The following is a 21,344-nucleotide window of genomic DNA, read 5'->3' on the forward strand; positions in this document are numbered from 1 at the left end:
GAATCTCTGTTTTAGGAGTTCGATATAGCATAATCATCCATTGGCCGTACCACCACAGAATACTTATATAAAAAATTATAATAATATAATATATTATTTTATTTTATTATATTATTATAATTTATTAATTTCATATATTCTATGCTACGAACACTACGGTAGTACAGTCTAACGTCTATAAGTATAATAACATGTGGATAAATAAGCAACGAATTACAACAGCGCATGCGCAAACCGAACAACTATTCGGGAACTCGTTGCTAATATCGGTTTCATTCTCTAGTAAATTGTATTGGTATTTGGTATACCTAATACCTAAAACACTTTGGCTCCATCCATAGTATTGTATTGTTCTATGATGGTATGTGATCTAAGCTAGGTATTGCAGAACTGCCATGACTGGTGGAGTGGTTAGGAACGGTTGGTGGGGACGGCGGGCACCACACGGTTAAAGATAGAAATTTAAACTTAAACCGTGATGGGCACTCATGGGCTGCGACGAAAATTGTTATTAATTTTAAACGACCCGAATAATAGCGGGAACATATTTGAGGTTAAGACCGTTTACGTCTTCATTATTCGATGATTATGATTTGTAAAAATTAATCGCCTGGCAAAAATCACCACGGCTCCGAGTGCATAGCTTAAATTCGAATTTTGTGTTCGGCGAGGTAAGATCAAATACTCAAATTAAATTTATTAGTGTTTTCCAATAATTCGCATAACCTCAAATAGCTTGGAAAACGAAAAAACGGTTTGTCCGCCTCCCCCTTCATCGCCGCTTCATTATCGAGTGCCGCCACAAGCGTCATCCCCGCGATCTTCCACGACGCCCCATCAGAGCCGCGTACCACAACCACACTACCACCTTGTCTTTTCACTTCCCGCTCGTACTTCACCGGTTCCCGCGATTTATTTGTTGATATTGTTGTCTGTTGACATATTCTCTCGATCGGCCGAACGTAACGCGTTGACCGACCACCATCTACCGAATGCATAACTCTCGCGTTTTCCTCTCTCATTAGTCTCATTTTGTTATCGGCTCCCAGAACGGATCCTCCTAGTGCGTTATCGTGACAACGTCTCCGTCCGCCGTCCCACCGAAAACCGCATCCATGTAATCTGACTGGTGACGAGTTTCCCGGGCAACTGTGGCGTTCGAAGACACGTCTTGAATAAAACGATCTTTGGACGTGTCCGTCCTGCTCAATCGCACGTGAGTCGCGCGTTTCCTGCTGCGATAACACCGTCGGCATATACTGCTGTGTTAAAAGCGAGTACGTATGCATCCACATGACAGCTACATAATTGCGGTTATTTGTGGTTTTATATTATTAATATTACCATTATTATATGTACTGCCATATTATTATGCAATTTAAACGTAAAATTGTATTCATAATGTACCTGCAGACGAGTTTCGTCTGACTCGAATTGTGTCGTTGAAAGATGCACATTAGTATGCCCACGGATCCGTCTTTTCATTATCCCTCTAGTGATGGAAATTTTTGTAAAGTATTCTAACCGTAACTTTTAATAATATTTTACTCTTCACGGGCTTATGGAGAATGGAGAAATGTTCACCGTTTCTGTCTCATTTAAAACTCTGGGGCACAGCATTATAGGGTCTAATAGAACTACTTCAACAAAATTCTGTTGACGCTTGTTTACAATTTTACCTTAGTACGGAATAGTGATTTAGGATAAGAGTATCTTATATATCAAATGATTCTGTGCTATTCTTATTCATGTCTAGATTATGAACAGCTTTATTTTGCATGTTCAACAACTGTTAATGTGAAATTTACTACGCATTATAATTTACTTAATAATAATTAATATTTTATCTCATGAAATTGCTTTTTATGAAATAATAATGAAATAAATATCTCATAAATATTGGAGAAATATTAATCGAGATAGATTATCTAATTAGGAACATATTCGAATTAGGAATCTTATTAGGAACATAATTTGACCGAGATGTAGTATATCAATTACTGATTGTTACTACAAAGTAATTGGTTTTATTTATTATGAAATAGGTAAATGCAGAGACGGATTTACACAATTGCCGCCCCTAAACAAATTTTTTTTTTGCCGCCCCATTATGACTGTAAAAAAACAAAAAACGAAATATGTAATCTATGGTTAGTATTTAGATAATAGATAATATACGTTCCGGCAGTCGTTCAATTATTTACTTGGACGTTTATTGTTATGTATTAGTATTATAAAATAATAAATAAATTATATTAACGAGAATATTATGTTATACAAATATTAAACATTTTCATTTTCCATCCTTCAAAGTAATCACTCTACATAAGGAAATCAAAAAGAAACCTAGAGTATATTTTCAATAAAATATTGGCCTAAAATTGCCGCCCTAGGCAACTGCCTAATTTGCCTGACGCTAAATCCGCCACTGGGTAAATGTATAATTTTAAAGAAATAAGTTACTTTTTATGATAAAATTAACTTTTTGCTATGTAAAATGTATATCATGTCATTTTTTCCAGTTCATATTGGTTACTGACACAGTGGCACAACAAAAAATTATGAATCTTTCTTTGATTGTCTTTGTCTCTTTGGCTCTGTCATTTTTTTATAGCTTATGTGTATTTAAGTAAGGTCTTACAATAAAGCCTAGTCTCCTCGTTCACATTGAAAATCCATAAGTTCGGTCCAACAAATATCAAACCACATTTATGCCATACTAAAATTGGCTTCTCTCTGATCTTTCCTTAATCAAGTGAAATTCAGTATTTATTATAAAAACATAATGTACGATGTAATTTCATTGTTTATTGCCAAATAACAATTTTTGGCACTAATTGTTTCAAATACTAAACCGATGTGTTGTTTCAATATCCAGATTGATTCACCATAATAAAATTTATGGCTGGTCTGTCCCTAGACATTTTGTTTCAATTATGCTACTCAATAATCCATGTTCAGCTAACTAACATCCTAATTTAAATAATAATATGTTATATTACATAACAATTTTAGAAAAAAGTGCAGTTTTTTTAATTACAATAATATGTTTGTACCTATATTAGTTTTTATACATTAAAAAATTTTTTTTCAATAAATTAGTTAAATTTTTATTAGGTCATCAGTTTTCCAATACAATTCAAATTTTTAACAGTTCTATGTCTTACAAGGCAAGTACATATTTAAATGGTATAACTCCACCATAAAATCATATTTACATATTTTTTTTATCTAATCAGTTTTCTACCACCTATTTTAATTAACAAATAACATTATTAGGTATGTATGTGTTGTTTGTAAATAATTAGGTATGTCAGCAATAATACAACCTTAAGTCCAGCTGACATTCTACTATCCTCAGCTTGAGTTGATGTTCGTCTCATTTAATTTGCCATTAAATTATATGTTATACTAATCACTGATTAGTAATCATGTTATTTTATATTTTATCAATGAGAAGAATAAAACTACGCTTGTTGCGGGATGTTTAGTGATTGGCTAACACAATACATAGTATCCCGTGTGGATATACCCATTGGCCGTTGAGGGGGACTTTTCGTTCGGACAAGAACTAGTTTTTGCTATTTTATCTATAAACTAAAAAATTATTAAAAATCATGAGATTAATGAAAATAAAATGCTTAAAGGTAAAAATTGTATGCTAAATAATAAATAAACTATAAAATAGGTATCTTTATTTATTTTTAAAATAAAAATAATAATTTTTAAACTTTTTTATTTGCTATAATTATTTTATAATAAAAAGCAATTTAAAAAAAAAAAACTTTTTTACCAAGAAATTTAATCATATTAAAAAATAAAATACATGTAGCCCTTGTCTTTGTCAGTCTAATAAAAAAAAACAAAACAGATTTATGATTTATTTGTTACCTCAGGAGTTATCACAATGAGAAATCCTCGCGAGACACTGGTATATCACAATATTGAATATTGTGAACATATACCTATTTAGTATTTACTTTGTAGTGATGGTAGTGAGTCAAACTAGGTACAATTTTCATAAACTTGAAATTCAAATTTCAGAATTAAATCGGTTCCAAATTATTAAATTATTATAACTGATAAAAGGTAAATGGGAAATATTGGAAAAAAATAGTATTTTAAGGTGTATTGGTTTCCCTTCATTATAAGTTTCCACCTTATAGTGACATAGTTGAATAGTTATAGTAATAGAGAAATGCACACTCGTATCAGACTAAGAGAATTATTAAAATATTTAGACTTATTATCGAAACTATAAGTAAGCCTATTAATAATCATTATATTTTGCGGTACACCGGTTGGGAAACGCCGTATCTAGTCCCAATAAATTCATATTTAAATGCATTATTATTTTTATTTTTATAACTATAAAATACTTATAATATTTTGGTAATTTTGTATTATTCTAGGTATCAAAAATGGATAAATCGGAGAGGAAGAAATCTGCTGGTTTAAAAGTAATTAATAGATTTGTATATTATAATTAGATATTATACTTACTCTGTACTCATACTACTTATGTAACACTGATTTTTTATCAAATGAATTCCATTTTTTTTTCCACAAACAATTAATGTATTTTTGTATGCTAAAGACGAAGGTGAATTTCAGAATTTTGCATTAACTCAAAAATCGAAAGGCCATTTGAAGTTTGTCTTTTTACAGTTTTATAGATCTACTCAAGATGGTTTTAAATAACAAATTTAAGGATGTTTTTTATTTAAATTGTCTGAGCACCAAGTATGAGCTATCAAATATTTTACTTCAACACCTCCAGTATTAAAAAATCAGTGTTTCTAAAGAAATTTGCAATAAATATTTTATTTAATTCCTAAATTATTTATATTTATACTTAGTGATGGGTTCTTAAAATAGACATTTAAGAAAAATTTTAATTTGATCCTTCACTTATATACATACCATTGGCGGACTGAACCGATGGGCGAGGGGGTTAACGTGTCCTGGGCTGGTATGATAGCGGGCCCTCACAGGTATATTGGGCCCATGTGTACAACTGTCTAGTGATTAGTGATAGTGATTGGACATTGTCATAAAGACACTTATGTGCTGTGTTATGATATTAAAGAAATTTTTGGTCCTCTACCTAGGATTGTCCGTTGTCCGGGCCAATTTCTTACCCCAGTCCGCCCCTGATACATACCTACGTCCTACAGTAAATTTTCCTTAATGATTATATATTTATATAGATTGTTAAAATACAAAATATAAATTTTTAATAAACAACTTCTGGTTCTAACAGCATATTTTAACTAGTTAGTAATAACTTGACTATTATAGTTGATAACTCTATGTATAATAATAAATATTTTATTATTACCTTTAATATCGCTTTAGAATTTTATGTATGTCCATACAATTTTTTAAAACATTAGTTCAGTCCTATACAGTTACACATTTTATATGTGATTTAAATTTCAATATTTGTTTTAACACATTTTTAAGAATATGTATAAGATAATTTCTATGTTGGTATCACTGACTACCTATCTCATTAACTGACAACTGTACATCGAAAGATTTTTCTTATCCATTTTAGTTATTTAATAATATTTTAAAGATATTATGTTTGCCTTTATTTTTTTATTGTTATGGTTTTGAAAAATGAGTACCTTAATGGTAAGTTAAGTTTAATATGTATTTTATTTCCTTAAGGCATTTCTATCAGTAAAAAAATTACAAATTACATGCAATGTTAATAATTTAGTGTGTATTGTTTTAATGCAGATTAATAATAGCAATGTTAAATATAATTTATCATAATTTAACATTTATTTACCTTATTAAATTATGGTAATATAACAAAACATTTAATATAATAATGCCTTTCCACTTAATACTCATTCTAATAAATTGTGCTTCATTTCTGTATTATTATTTGTATAAAATCAACTTTATTTCTTAACTGGATTGAATTTATATTATTAACAACATACAATTTTTTCGTAGAATTAATTAAAAATAATATATTATTATTATAATTTAAATTTGTTTATTTTTTAGGAAACCAATAAACTTTTAAAACCAGAACAACATTTTATTGGATTTGATATTGATGATGAACTTTTGATAATCATTGAAAATAAGAAAAAATGTAAGGTTTTTGATGCTACAATATGTTTAAAGAACTTTTGTATTTAACTTAAAATTAAATATATGAATTATTAATTTTAAATTATATCAAATTTTTTTTGTTTTTGAAAATGTTCAGCATTAAAAATGGAACTTAGTAAAGAAACAACAGGTGAACCTGTGGAAGTAGAAGAGCCCTCCATTGTTAATAATAACCATGTTAATAAAAAGAAACCGTCTAAATCAAGTAGTAAGTTGTGAAGTTAATATTTGTAAACCTATTCATGTTCTTGAATTTTATATCATGTAAATAAATAGATGATAACATATGTAATATTTTTATAATTAATTTATAGTATCATCACCTGAACCTAATGATGTCAAGAACAATCGTAGTAACAAGAGGCATAAGAAAGACAATTTACGCAGTGATGCTTTAGAATCTTCAGAGTTACAAGTTCTCCCTACTTTAGGTGAGTGATAAAAATGTGTAGTACGTGTATTGAAAAATCGATACAACTCCTCATATGTTTTTAGAGTAGGACATAATTTCCTAATTCTCCCCACTCAATATAAATACATAACAAGCAATAATTATTTTGGGTATTATTAAATTCTTTTTTTAACGTATTTGTTTTGATGCTTCCATTACATCTTAATGATCTTATTTTCTTTGTTGTACACACACCCATTGTATTTCACCTGAATTTCTTATTGTTGTGTAATAAAAAAGTAAAAATTTCCTTAGTATATTAATGAACTTTTTTTTTGTTAAAATAAAATATCAATACCATTATAATTAATAAATTGTTATGTTTAAATTACCTAATAGTTAGATCACAACTAAGTTTCGTACCACTTAAATGTGGCTTGTGAGTATGGTATTGTGAAAACCTTGGGTCTACTATTTTATCTTTTATTTTAATCTTATCATTGCATTAACATTTTGTATTCGGAAATGCCAATTGAAATATGTATATGGGTACCAACACAATATAATATATTATTTATAGTTAGTAAACAAGTGCTGAATGACATATTATTATATTATATATAATACCTATATTATAAATTTATTACATAAGTTTTAGAAATTGAAACTAAAAATGTTTTTTGAATGATGTTATACATTTCATTTTTCATTTTTTACTGCAATTTATAAATTTTGTAATATTATAAGTGCAATCTAGTATTAAATTATAAGCTAGTGCCTCAATATTATTATTAGATGTTGATATAGTACCTAATAAATTATCTTTAAAAAAAGTATTAAGCAAATAGTTAAACTGATCATGATGCTACATAAAAAAATTGAATAATTTTTTTAATTTAAATTCATAATTTATAAACCTTAGTGTTTTAAAAAAAAATAGTAATGTGTAGCCTGAGGAAGTTTTTGAAGAATACAAATTTGTTTCAATGCACAATTTATTAAGCAGTGTTTAGGTTCAAAAAATTGATAAAATGTATAGATATAACCATAGTATTTTCATACCATAAAGTATTAACTAATGCATACAATATTGAATATTAAGTTACTATATGTTGTTTGATATCCTATGTTGCACGTCATGATATTTCTCTGAAATATCAAATTATAAAAGCAACAGTTATTTATTTATATTCAGTATAAGTTTTGTAATAAACAGGACTCACTTTAAAATAATAATGATTGGTTTTAAATAAGATTATTATATAAAATAGTTATTTATTTGTTTTTAATATTTGTAGAACTTAGTACTCCAACATTCAACCTCACCTCATCTAACGCTAGAGCACGTCGTAGTACAGGTAGAAAAATAAATGTTGATATCAGTGATGCTATTTTCAAACTTCCATTTGAGCATGGTAAGTGAATTGTATTAATTATTTGTTTTTGTATATTAATTTTGTTAATTTTATTTTCAGGATGGAAACGAGAATTAGTTTACAGAACATCGGGTGAATCTACAGTTCTTAATCGAACAAATAGAAGTGGTGATGTATACTATTATTCTCCAAGTAACCGAAAACTTAGATCATTACGAGAAATTCAAGAACAATTGGACATCTCGCCTGATAAGGATCTAACTATAGAAAGTTTTACATTTTTAAAGCAACCAATTGGCTTGAATGACCGATCAAAAGAACTGATCAGAGATGCTAATTCTAAATTATCTAAAGTAATGAAAACAATTGTTATATACATTATATCAAACTATCAATTTTTTTTTTTGCCTATTTGTAGCAAATCATTCCATAAAAACTATTTAGAAAACATTTTATTTTGTATACTTAACTTTGTATATTATTATTTATTTTGTGTTATATAATATACTATTTTTTATTCCTTCCCTGCTTTTTCTTAAATTCTTAGAACATTTTAATTTTTAGACTTAAATAAGTAATAATTAATTTAAAAAAAATGTAATCTAAAACTAAAACTTTAAGACATTGTTCATTTTATTTTTGATTATATTTTAAATTCTATAAATTAAATTGAATTTATAAAAGTTAGTCAGTTTAAATAAGATAAAATAATTTTGAATTTATAAAATAAATTTGTCATCTCTATTTTTTTAAATATATTATTTGTGTAATTTTCTTTTTTCATTAAACATTTTTATGTTTTTAGGAAGATTCATTTGTTGGTCTTGCTGTTAGACCTAAAAAATCTAAAACACCTGTACAACGACCACCATTTGATTATGAATTGTCAGAAGATGAAAACAACAAGTCTTCAAGTAAAATGAAGGTTGTTTTTAAAAATGCTAAGAGCTCCTCAAGATCAAGATCTAAAAAAGGTAAATGTAAATATATTTTATATACTTTTTTATTTTTATTTGTAATTTATTAATAAAGAAATCAATTTTTCTTTAATATATCAAAAAAAAAAAATTAAAATTTGTCTTTAATTATATATTTATAATTTATAAAATAAACATAATTCATACGATTTACATTGACTCTTGCAGTTGTCAATTTATCTAACATAATCTCAAATAATATTGCATCTCATTTTAAAATTCTGGAATGCACTTATTAGGCGACAATCTATCTATAGAATATTTAAATAAAATACAATTCACATTTTTTCAAAATTGTACGCAATATAATTTTCCTTTTGATGGAACTTTCTGTGTATTTACTTGCTTATTAATCTGATTAATTTATAGTTATTTTATATTGTGCAATTTAAGTACAGAATTAACAATTTATTTTATCACATAGGTAATTCAGAATCATTGAACGCCTCTTCATCTACACCTGAATACATATCTGAAGACTGGCAAGCTATTAAATCTAGTGCATCACCTAAAGTTTCTTCTCCGAAACTTGAGAATATTGATATAGATAACACAGTTAATAAAAGACGGTAACATAATGGCTTTATTTTTTATTGTTATGCTTAAACAGTTTTTGCTTATTAGTTTATTATTTTGCTTCAAAAATGTATTGCAAAATTAAGGGGTTGTTATCCTTATGCTTCCTTCATAATCCTTCCTCAATCAAACCATATACGTGAATGGATAAAAATAGGTTGTCAACATCAGATGGTGAAGTTATTATGCAAACACCTTGTGGGATACGGTGCCCAAATAGTGATGAACCTGCCACTTTGATGTGTGCTCAATGTTTGGTCTACTATCATCCAGCATGTGTCAATTTAAATGCTAATTTAAAAATTGTTGGTTATGTCTGTATAGTAAGTTATTATTTGTAGTTATCATTATTTTGTTTAAATCAATAAAACAACATTCATTATTGGATTTATATTTTTATTTAGAACTGTCGATCTACTGTGCGACAAAGAAATAGACGTGTACAGTCCTCTCATACAGTGATTATTGGTGCTTCTGAACCAGAACAACTGCGTGTTGAACCAATTCGTATACGACAACTTCATCAAGGGTCGGAATCATCAGACACACCTAATTTTATTATTGATAGAACACCAATTTCTAAAACTGAAGAAACACATAATGAAATTGATGAAAATAGTGATGATAATGACTCTGATATAATAAATACAGTTATTTGTCAAGGAAATGAATATAAAACTACAATGGTTGATGGTAATTTCCATGAACAATATGTTTATGAAATGAAACAAACACGAGGACCTAGTTTGATGACATGTGTTATTCAAGAACCTAAAAATTTGGATGAGTAAGTAAATGTGTTTCTATCTTCCCTATCTTTTGGGGGGAATGTAGTCATGGACCAGGCACACAATAGCGTTGGTCATTGGTCTTATTTGTATGAATGAGTGTATGTAAAATGTTCATTTTTTTTACTACTTTAATTATTTGATTGTGTTTGTTTTCAGATTTGAGCGGAAAGTCAGCATTCCTATATTCCTTCCAACCCCTTTTTGTTATCTTATTGTTTCTTACGTGTTCTGAGGCCTAATTTTGTTTGCATGTTAAAGCTAGTGGTCTTTATATGTGCCTGGTCGAGAACATAAATAAATATTTAAGAATGCTTTCTTATAATAAGAAAAATCAAATATTATTAACTTAATTTTTCTTTTTTAATAAAACTTTTCAGGAATTCTGAAATGAATGGTTCATTAAGAGAAGTTGTAACACCTTTTGCATCCATGCAATCATTCAATTACATGGTTAAAGCATTAAGACATGTTTTTAAACATCTGAAAACACATGAGCTTTTATCAGCTTCTAGAGTATGTACTGCCTGGCATATAATAGCAATGAATAAGTTCTTGGTAAGTGCAACCTTAAAATTTCATACGATGTATTTTTGCTAATATATTAAATATTTTTAGTGGCAGACTGTTCGCTTAAAAAATTCTATGGTTTATGACTGGGAAAGGTTTGTAGACTCTATTGATCAACAAAGAACTGAAACATTAGATACTAGGCGTATGTTGATACCTGTTAAAGTTGAAGAATTCGAAAATTTTTGGTTGCGTTTTTCTATAGCTATGAAAAGAGCTCAAAAGTTGAAATTCATTGAATTATATAGATGTCCTACCCATGTTGTTGAAGATATTATTTACTCATTACCTCAAATTGAAATACTTAATGCTAGTTCAATAAAGTAATAAAGAAATTTTATTATTTGTTTTTCGACCTATTTAATGATTTGCTTTATTTTTAGAAATCCAAATGTTACAAAAGAGGCAAAAAATGTCAATGATTTTATGCTCCTAAACTTAAATTATTTGGGACAAATGACAAAGCTCACAGAGTTAAGACTAAAAGGATTAACTGGAATAAAATTGACGTCCTTGCCATCATTTGAAAATTTAGTAAATTTGAATAAATTTGTGAGTTTAATGATTACTAATACATATTAAATTAAAATATTTAAGGGTTGAAAATAATTATATTTATTTTTACTATCATTATTTAGTCATTAACCTCTATTAAATCATTTCCAAAAGACATCTGTCAGAGTTTGGATACTATTACTGATAATATTGAGTTTTTGGAAATTGGTGACTGTGATTGCTTATCAAAGGATTTTGCCGCATCACTAAAAAGATTTGTCAATTTGAAATCATTGAGATTAGAAAATTGCTGTGGTAGATGGGAACAATATGCACAAGAAGTTTTTACTGTCATTAGAGGACTTGAAAAGCTCAAGATTTTGGAATTGATAAATATAGAATTCAGTAATTGTGTTGAAGATGAATTAGAAAAATGTGATGGTATTAAAGCTTTACTGATAATTCCTGCTTATGTGAGCCAAGTATGTATACTTATTATGTATTATATTGATTTATTACGTTTAAATATTCAAGTATTAATGTTTTGTTTTTTTTTAGTCCGCTACTACTAACTGTCACCTAATTGACTGTCTCAAGATACTCTCTAAGACATTAACACACTTGGTTTGGGGATTGACTCATGAGTTACTCCGTGTTACAGACTTGTTTATAACTCAATATCAACAAAACCAGCATACTATTGGTTATAATTTAGAATTATCTCATACCAAAGAAACAACCAACAATATACCTATATTGAGGACAAGAAAGCCCAGGCAGCGACCAGGAGATGAGCCTGCTCCCGAAAAGGAAAAAGAAAAAGACAAGTCAGATAATGTTGATATACTTTCAGTTCCTGCACTAGAAAAATTGTTAGATACAATGATGCCTGATGCTAAGACTAAAGTAATTAAGGTTCCCTTTTCTGGAACTGTTAGAGTTTATTTAAGTGAACAGTTTAATGATCTTTGAATTAAATATGTAGTATTCATAGGTTTCTCTATATGAGAAACCTTTTACGTTATGATTCTATTTTTTGTGACCATGGAAATTTTTTGTACTTCAAGGTGGAGATTTTAATAATGACTTAAATTATTAGTTATAATGTATATGTATTATATTTTTCTGTATGTATAACTAATCATAAATGTTATCATACATTTAGTAGTCTTATATTTGTAATAATTTTATTTCATTTATAATTCATATTTTTTTTTTTCATTTTGTAAATAATATAAATCTTTAAATGAAAATGTAAATCTTGCTATTCATTGTAAATTAATTTTGATCCAAACCTAAATAAAATTAGGTTCAAGAACTTTTTAAGGAACAGTTAAATTCTATGTACTTTTTATGAATATAATTCACGCAGTTATCAGTTTTAAGACTGATATCAATTGTCTATAACTTAAATAATATGATATTACTATTAAAGTTAGTATATTTTTGTTTGTTATAAAATAAATAATTCAATATCGATAACCGATTATGTATCTTTCATAAATACAAGAAGATAACTTTTAAAGTGATCCAATAAATAAAGAAAAACTGTATAGTTCTTAATTGGTATATAACGGAAATTGTATTTCATGTTCCCACTGATTATAAATTGTTTATTTTTCATAACATTCTCTATTAATTTGCATGTTAATGAAAATAATTTACTAAAACAATTTATACGCATTTACCTTTACTATGTATCATAATATCAAAATTGTAAAAATAATTTAAGTATTCTACATTATTATTATTCAAAACTTGTTTATAACATGAATAGTTTCTAGATGTAGTATTGCACATGAGCGAATACCCTTGTATGAAAACAAAATGCCTTGGGTCATTCTTGGCTTTGTGGTACGTCTATCTGCCCATGGTCATGCTTACAAAATGTGTATAGAAGCTATTGATAATTGATACTTGTTCATGACGCTTAAATGTAAGATATAAAAATGTTTATATATTTATAATATTTTTATATGAAGCAGTTAAATCTAAAACTTAAGAAATTATTAATTATGCCAGTATGTTACATAAATTTGGAACTATTCCAAATAAACACGATTTTAAGGGTTCATCATTTATATAAACTTGAGTAATTTTATTAGACACTATTACTAAAGATCTATAGTTATATTACTCCATAATATAAACATACAAATAATATCTGTGTTGTATAAATCTGTAGATATTATACTGAGTTGTACAAATTATAATGGTTCCTATGACTATATAATTTTTTCGAGTCACTCTTCGATGCCACCATTTGTTTTTCAATCTTTAATAATCTTAGGATGTAATGATTTGATATTGTGTTGATTTTTGAATTGTTTTTAAAATAAATGTGCAAGTTAATGAATTTGATGAACAGAAAGTGGGTAAATGAATAACACTGCCATGTATTGGCTGTCTGCAAAGTCACTTTAATAAATGTTATAAATTTGAATTCAGTAATCTTTTTAGGTACATGGAAAACATTTATAATTGAAGACAACTGTCAGTCTATCGTCTATCATATTATGAAGTATATTTTATGATAATTTTGTGATTAAAAGAAATTTATTTGACTGATTGTACTATAGTTTGTTAAATAAATTTTTTCCATAAAAATTGCAATTGAAAATGTGATTATCTGTATACATTATACAATATAATGTACTCTTGAACTCTGAAGTACCTACGAATAAAGTTTTTAAATTACAATAAAATTACTAAAAACATTGTATTAGGTTTTAGTAAATAATTTCATTCAAATTTGAATATAAAATGTGTATAGTGATTTATTTTTGTTTTTGCTTAATACCATAAGAACTTTTTACGATAATCCTTGTTTAAAGTTTTAAATTCTTAGCTATAAAAAAGGATCAAAAAATGATTTAACTGCAAAATAAATAGAACATTTTTGAGATTTTGATAAATTTTATTAAAATTATAACTTATAATATAAATTGTGTCTTTAAATTTTTAATATTTATCAACTGCTCTTTGGTATAGCAACTTTTTAAGGAATCTTTTACGACATTTTAAAGCTTTTTGATCCACCGAATAAAATGTTATTGACGCCTAGAATAAAAATCTAAGAAAATTAAAAATGTATTTAAGTTATTTAAAACTACTAAAGTACTAACAACAGTAAACTATCATGTTAGAGAATAAAATAAACTTTTGTTGAAAATGTCAAGTACTTACATAGAAGAGTAGTTTTTGTGAAAAAACGAAATACGAGAATCGTTCCATGAGAATTTATTTATTTACTGGAGAACGTGCAATGTGTAACTTCAAACGCTGGTAAAAATTTTTTTAACGTAATTGAGATAGTAAGATAGAAATAGGATGATGGGAAATTTTATATGAGTTTCCAACTAGAAATAATTTTTTTCGTAATTTTGATGAATTTTATCCAAATTTTAACTTAAGACGCTTGTATAAGAATTTATTGTGGATTTATTCTGATTTTTTTTTTTATAATTTCTGTCAACAACTTACGAAGAAAATGATGTCTTACATATTAATACGTTTTGACGGAGTTTGAATTTTTAACTGGCAATAATTTTTTAAAAACTTATAAAAATGGAAATTTTCTTATGCCTGTACCTAAATAAATAGTTCAATGAGTAGCAATAGTAGCGGATCCAGGGTATGCAAAGGGGTAATTATGTTTCTGACCCTTCAAAAGTTCCAATTAGAGATTCACCTTCTTACCAGACACCATTAATTATGGGGTGTTGAAGACAATCGAAGGTTATTGGATTTCGTGTCGAATCCAATCTTGATAAATCTTATCAGTTTTCATATATTACCAATAAATTGTTAGGACATAAGTTTTTATTCTTTATTTTTAAACTGTCACTGTGATATACATTGATAACTATAGATTTTAATTTCTTACTTTCTTAGTGATTTACTCAAAACATTTAACAAAGAGTGTGAGTAAATATATGACGTACCACGTACATGTTCGTAGTACGAACAAGTACAACTTGCTTGTTGCTTGTTGGCGAACGACAAAATTTTGAAATCGCACATCGCACCTGTACGTAGTAATGATAATATTTTTAACATAACAATATTGTAAAGCATTGGACATGGCCAAGAACGTTTATTTTTTGTATACGTTCTTATTTTATCTATGCACACGATCGTCATTGGCGTCAAATGTGTCCACATCGTCTACTACGTCCATGTAAGTACACATTTTTCAGGATTTATTTTTGGGATCTGTGAATAGCCAATAGTATTTTTAAGTAAATCGTTTTCAAATGAATTCTGCTTTGATGTCCATTCATTTCTCGGTCTAGAGATGTATTGCCTGATGGATGTCAAAGTCTTTTGCAATCATTTGCCAACGAGACGGCCAGGTTCACTCTGTGCGTAGTAACTAATGCTCGGCCAATCACTGTATGCGAAAAATGTGCGAACGAGTTCAATCAAGTCTTCAAGAGATACGAAGAAATACAAAAGGTTTGTACAACTGTGAAGTAATCACTATTCACTACTTGTATAATAAATGTAATTGTTATTTTATTTTTTTTTGTTCTCCTTCAACAGTTACATAACAATGATAGTGAGGTAGACTGTCGAGCAGTTTTGACTAATATTGATCGCTTACAAGTTGTGTATGCAAGTTATAACTATGTGTTGGATATGTGGGACAAAGCTTCTTGCAAACGTCAGTACTTACATATTTACTACAACTAATACTTGTTGTTTATACTTGTAATATAACCAGTTTTTATTTTATTATTATAGTGTGTTTAAATGGTACTGTTTTCAATGAAAAGACGAAAGGAGTGATGACACGAGGTGATAATTTAGATGAGTGTATATCAAAACACATAAATAACACCAAATTTTCAAACGAATCAATTTGTACCGACTGCAAACAATACTATGTGAATTTAACCAATTACTATAATAGGTATAAAAACGATAACACATTTTGTATGGATGTTGTTGATCTGGTGAGTGAATTGGTTGGCTAGTTAAGTAGTTTACTTTAAAAGTCACATTTTAAACCACTGATTTATTGTAGATAAACAACACCCAAAGTGATTGGAGTTTAAAATGGAAATGCCATGTATCTAACTATGATTCTGAATGGGTTTTACTTGTCATTTCGTTTATTGTACTTTTAATGCCTATTTTATTTTATTTTATCAATTGGTTAATATCCCAGGAAAGATCAAATGTATTATTATCACGTGAGTATTTTATTTCTCTAAATAGTTAGTTTTATAGTAAATTATGGTATGGTTAACTTACAATATTCATTGATTCATAGAAAACCGTTGGCACCAAAGGCTTACTAATAATGCAGCATCAACTTCCGGTTACGTTGTTATATCCTAAGTTAGTGTTAGTATTGAATGGAGTATCAGTACTTTAAAAATGTTTATTACATTCATTATGTTATTATGACTTAAGTATCTGGTAATATAACATGTTTATTCATATATATCAATTGTTAAGTTAATTAATCATATTTAGTGTCAACTGTGATATTTGTTAACTATGAGACATATAAAATTAAATTGTACTACATTTATTATATAATATTATGTTCAATTTAAAGTCTTGGAAACAAATTGTAATTTAAATATCATTTTTATTGTTTAATTTTTATAGAATTATACCAAGTTATATATTTTTATTTTTATCGGTTCTAATATATATTTTTTAACTTATCATTTGTATTACACAAATACTCATACACATCTTGTGCTAATTGTTCTATATTATTTTGATGCTAAACCAATGTAGTGGATAATTGTTTCTATTCAATCCATATCAGACAAGAGGTGTAAAATGTCAATTGGATGCAGTTTCTATATGTGTCGGTTAATTATTATATATATATATATATATACATATGAATATTTATATGGATATATGTAAATTATCCAGCACATCAGAGTAATCCAAAAATACTCTAATTCACATATTCCTTACCAATGACAAGTGAAATTCAATACTATTGTCTTAAAATTTCCAAAGATGGTCATAGTATAACAATAATTCAAAAACTCGTGCTAAAAAACTTAAATATTTTATCTGTTGATAAATTGGTTAATTTCAATCATAAACTATATTTTACTGATAATCGCAAAACAGCCATACAATTACTGACTTAACTTATTGAGTGATGCAATAAAAACCAAATAAACTAGTTTTATTTTAAAATAACAATGAATAATATTGTTAATTTCTTTCTATATTATACATGCTTTAATGCTTAATTTGTTATTGAGTTTAGAAAAACGCTTGCATAATTTGTAAATAACAATTATATTTTCTAGAATTCAATCATCAAAATTATATTCAACTGAATGTTCAATTAATTGAATTATTGATGATAGTTTACATTGTTCTAGTTAGATGAAATGTTAATTTTAAATGTAGTGTAATATTTGAGTATTTCCATATTCATTTTTAAATATATTTACTTTTATAAGTGAATAAAAAATTTATTAAATTTTATAATTGATTAATATTTGTTGTATTAAATATTGTGTGACTTAATAATTAATAAATTTCTTAAAATTATTGTTCATACATATATAAACTATACATTTATAAAAAAAAGATTATTAACACGTTGACTGCCATGCAGCCGCCGGCGGCCTCAGGAATATTTATGCCAAAGACATTTTTCAGTGTCATTATAAATTTGTATTTATATATATATATATACTATTGAATTTGAAAAAAAATTAAAAATAGAAAAAAAAAATGTTAAAATTATGTTTATTACACCAAAAAAATTGCAACTATTCCCACTACGCCACAGCATATTTTCAAGATCATTATTGTAGCGCCATGGAAAAGTTAATAATATAAGTCCAAATTTATTTACGGCAGCCCGCGGCCGTATGGCCTCCTACGAATGATATAGTGCGGCAGCCGGCGGTCTAAAAATTATCAATACCTAATTATTATTATACGGACGCCGGCGGCCGCATGGCAGTCAATGTGTTAAATGTGCTATGTTAGAAAATTATCATTGTGTTTTAGTTTTTCATTATTATACAATAATTTACAATCAAAATTATATTTTTGCAATAATTAACAATTCTAAGCTCTAGATTATTGTAGTTATAATACATTTACAAAAATTTTGTAAGTTAAATAATATTAACATAACAACGTTCTCACTGTGGTCGCTGGAACTGTTTTAAAACCTGAATGAAATAAAATTATTTGTTAAAAAACAGATTTGGTATGAGTGTAGTTTTGTATGGCATTTTATATGCATATTAAAATACAATAAGTTTGAATAAATAGATAGTATTGATAGTAACCAGTAAGTTGATGATTGATGTAATAATATAAACCATGAAACATAAATATTTAATAACTAAAAGTACGTTGTTTAAAATTTTAAATCCTTAAGTATTTGTCAATATCAAATTCTCGATTATTTATTATTGGTTATAAGTAGTTACTTATGTGTATAAAAATAATATAAAGGCAAACTTACAAAAATAGTTGAAAATATATTTTATGGATATTCATAAAGTGTTACATAATTCATATTAAAAAGAGGGTATATACTTACTCTATTGAGTTTGTTGAACGAAGATCATCGATTCTTAACTTTTTTTGTACTGGACGCTCGTTTGGCAGAGGCTAAAGGATTTCTGGGAGTGGTTGGACCATTTGTCAAACTATTAGTTTTTCCACTGTCTTTGGTCATGTTATCTTCACTACCACTATTTCCTGTTTGTGACTCAGTTTCACTGTTTATTTCAGCTGACAATAATAAATATTTAATTATATTAATAATAAGTTTATTTTCATTATCTAGTTATCAGAAAAACTAAATAATTTGGTAAATACCTTTTTCTTGAGCTTCTACTAAACCACTCACAGCCTAAAAAAACATAAGATGTAAGCTTACATTAATAAATTCAGATGTAATACCATTTGTAAGTGAAGGATGAATTATAGATTTTAAGTCTGAATAGGTACATTTTAAATCAAATGAAGTAAACAATGTTTATTTTATATTATATTCAAAATGAGGCTGCAGTGAGTTTAGACCAACTTGAGTGCATGGGTGTGGCTTTGTTTCAAAGCACTGGCTCACAATATGTTGACTTGTTGAGGGAAGTGCCTGAAAATTGCGAGCAAAAATTTTTCGCCACAGAGGTACGTTCTTATTTTGAATAGAGTATAGTGTAATATAAATGTATTACCATCAGGTATATTTAAGAATTAAAATGCAGATTTTATTAGCATATAATATATTATCTAACAGTTTTCACTGAACATAACAATGGAAGTTAAACATAACAATAAAAGTGTGCCAAAATTAATATCAATAGAATAATAGCAGAAAATGTAGCTAATATGCAAAAATTGCTCTTTATTCTACAAGAAAGATGAAATAAATTTACTATTTTTTTAAAATTTATATTTTATATAAACTATTAAATTTAAGATTTAACGATTAAGTGCGACTTATAATTATTTACTTTTGATTATTAATAACAAAAGTATAACTATAAATTACTTTTATCACCAGATATTTTAACAACCAATTATATTTTAACGAATCTGCAGACTGCAATCAAAACTCATTTTGTATGTCTCCAATAGGAATTTTTCTTTTTAAATGTGTTTAAGAAGTAACATAAAGTTGAACAATTTTAATGGTTTATCTTTTTTTAAACTTCATTATAAAGTTATTATTTATAAAAACTAAACTTACAGCCATAGAAGTAATGGAAGATTTGGAAAAAAGACGCTCAGCTTCTTTAAATTTCCTGTTACGCGGTTCATTTTTAGAATTAGGGAGTTTATTGGCTGATGTAAGATATCTGTCCCAACCACGAATGATATTACCATATAAATGAGTGTCTTCTAAGTAACTTCCTTCAAATGCATAAATTTGACGTTCAAGATTGGCTAAAGTTTCCTAAAACCACAAATAATCATTAGCTTTAAAAACAAACGAATATTAATAGAAATACCCTAATAAAATTGTTTAATTTATTTCAATGTGAAAAATTATAATAAAATGTACATATCAATGTAAAACACTTTTTTTTTATTCATTTAATAATTTTATTAAACAGTACAGTAGGAATAAACATAACCTATTATAGTTTGAGATTTTAGAACAATCATAATAGTTGATCAATTACTGAGTACTATTTATGTCTATTATTATAATATTTTATTCCCAAATCACTCTTTTAAGCTTTGGCGCGCGTGTTCGAATCGCTTTAGATGTAACCAGCTTTGTAGATACATATTATTGGTGCGTACACTTTGTACAATTCAATTACTTTTGAACATTAAATATACAAGTACACAACTGCTGGCAAACATAATATAATAATTTTTGTTGTGTCAACACGTACTGTATTTCTGGTCAAACTTTTGTATTATTTACGTATGAATTACCAAATTAAATATATCAATTATCGACGAGTTTGAATGGTCACGGAGGTTGTGTAATGATTATAATTTATAACATATACCTCTCGTAGACACGAAATAATATGTAATTTACCAGTATTTAAAACAACAATCGGCACAAATTAGAGTGTAACGTTGAAAAACCTTTGGTTCCGTACAAAACTTACAGCGATGTCTGATTTGCGTTTGACGAGCTCGGCCAGCTCGGTGCGCAAGTCGTTGGAACCAGACGACTTGGACATGGCGTGCTAGCTTGGAAACCGTGCCAAGTATCTACCGTTCGAATACGTTACCCACCCAAACCACGATTGAGAATTCGATAAAAACCAATGAAATAATATTTCGTTACAGCTTTTCTTGACCAAAGTAATGCGTGATGCGTCGTCGCCGTTAATTGTTATTCGTTATTCAATTCAATTTATCGTTTTAATTTTGATTTTCCAACACATTACTGATTAGCAATCGGTCAACGGTGTCTGTTATCAGTATATCATCACGAGTCGCTCGTGATCGGGGTTTGTTCATATTATTTTGTTGTCTCCGAAATATTGGCGGGATCCGAAAACCGGCGGCACACTGTCGGCCGGGAACGTTGGCGGCACTGTGCCGGTTACTA

At 27.6% G+C, this 21,344-nt stretch overlaps 3 protein-coding genes across 5 annotated transcripts; 2 read left to right on the top strand and 1 right to left on the bottom strand.

Annotated features, from left to right (window-relative positions):
* The first annotated feature begins 825 nt into the window (after nucleotides 1–825).
* Nucleotides 826–13,664, top strand: LOC107161630 (uncharacterized). 3 transcript variants are annotated; one of them, XM_015508114.2, is made up of 16 exons: nucleotides 826–1,277; nucleotides 4,413–4,460; nucleotides 6,025–6,115; nucleotides 6,233–6,343; nucleotides 6,450–6,566; nucleotides 7,825–7,941; nucleotides 8,002–8,255; nucleotides 8,708–8,876; nucleotides 9,304–9,448; nucleotides 9,613–9,778; nucleotides 9,860–10,242; nucleotides 10,624–10,801; nucleotides 10,862–11,136; nucleotides 11,197–11,365; nucleotides 11,452–11,790; nucleotides 11,867–13,664. In XM_015508114.2, the coding sequence occupies exons 2-16, from the start codon at nucleotides 4,422–4,424 to the stop codon at nucleotides 12,278–12,280; spliced, it is 2,967 nt and encodes a 988-aa protein (XP_015363600.2). In that variant the 5' UTR covers nucleotides 826–1,277; nucleotides 4,413–4,421; the 3' UTR covers nucleotides 12,281–13,664. The 3 variants fall into 3 exon arrangements, with proteins under 3 accessions (XP_015363600.2, XP_015363602.2, XP_089075689.1); XM_089219563.1 differs by lacking the exons at nucleotides 826–1,277; nucleotides 4,413–4,460 and adding an exon at nucleotides 5,611–5,640; XM_015508116.2 differs by lacking the exons at nucleotides 9,613–9,778; nucleotides 9,860–10,242 and having other exon boundaries at nucleotides 831–1,277.
* A 1,452-nt stretch (nucleotides 13,665–15,116) lies between these two features.
* LOC107161619 (osteopetrosis-associated transmembrane protein 1) lies at nucleotides 15,117–16,992 on the top strand. The gene is made up of 6 exons (XM_015508102.2): nucleotides 15,117–15,488; nucleotides 15,604–15,766; nucleotides 15,854–15,974; nucleotides 16,055–16,266; nucleotides 16,338–16,506; nucleotides 16,587–16,992. Exons 1-6 carry the CDS (start codon nucleotides 15,391–15,393, stop codon nucleotides 16,652–16,654), a joined length of 831 nt encoding a protein of 276 aa, XP_015363588.1. The 5' UTR covers nucleotides 15,117–15,390; the 3' UTR covers nucleotides 16,655–16,992.
* Nucleotides 16,993–17,371: 379 nt separating this feature from the next.
* Nucleotides 17,372–21,193, bottom strand: Eaf6 (chromatin modification-related protein EAF6/MEAF6). Its single transcript, XM_089219181.1, has 5 exons — nucleotides 20,896–21,193; nucleotides 20,016–20,222; nucleotides 19,142–19,175; nucleotides 18,861–19,054; nucleotides 17,372–18,483 (listed from the first exon to the last, which is right to left on the bottom strand). The coding sequence occupies exons 1-4, from the start codon at nucleotides 20,968–20,970 to the stop codon at nucleotides 18,885–18,887; spliced, it is 486 nt and encodes a 161-aa protein (XP_089075307.1). The 5' UTR covers nucleotides 20,971–21,193; the 3' UTR covers nucleotides 17,372–18,483; nucleotides 18,861–18,884.
* Between the last annotated feature and the right edge of the window lie 151 nt (nucleotides 21,194–21,344).

This window comes from Diuraphis noxia, unplaced genomic scaffold (assembly GCF_037042655.1).
Source record: "Diuraphis noxia isolate RWA-SAM2 unplaced genomic scaffold, SU_Dnox_SAM2 contig0002, whole genome shotgun sequence".
In the NCBI taxonomy this organism is placed as follows: Eukaryota; Metazoa; Arthropoda; class Insecta; order Hemiptera; family Aphididae; genus Diuraphis; species Diuraphis noxia.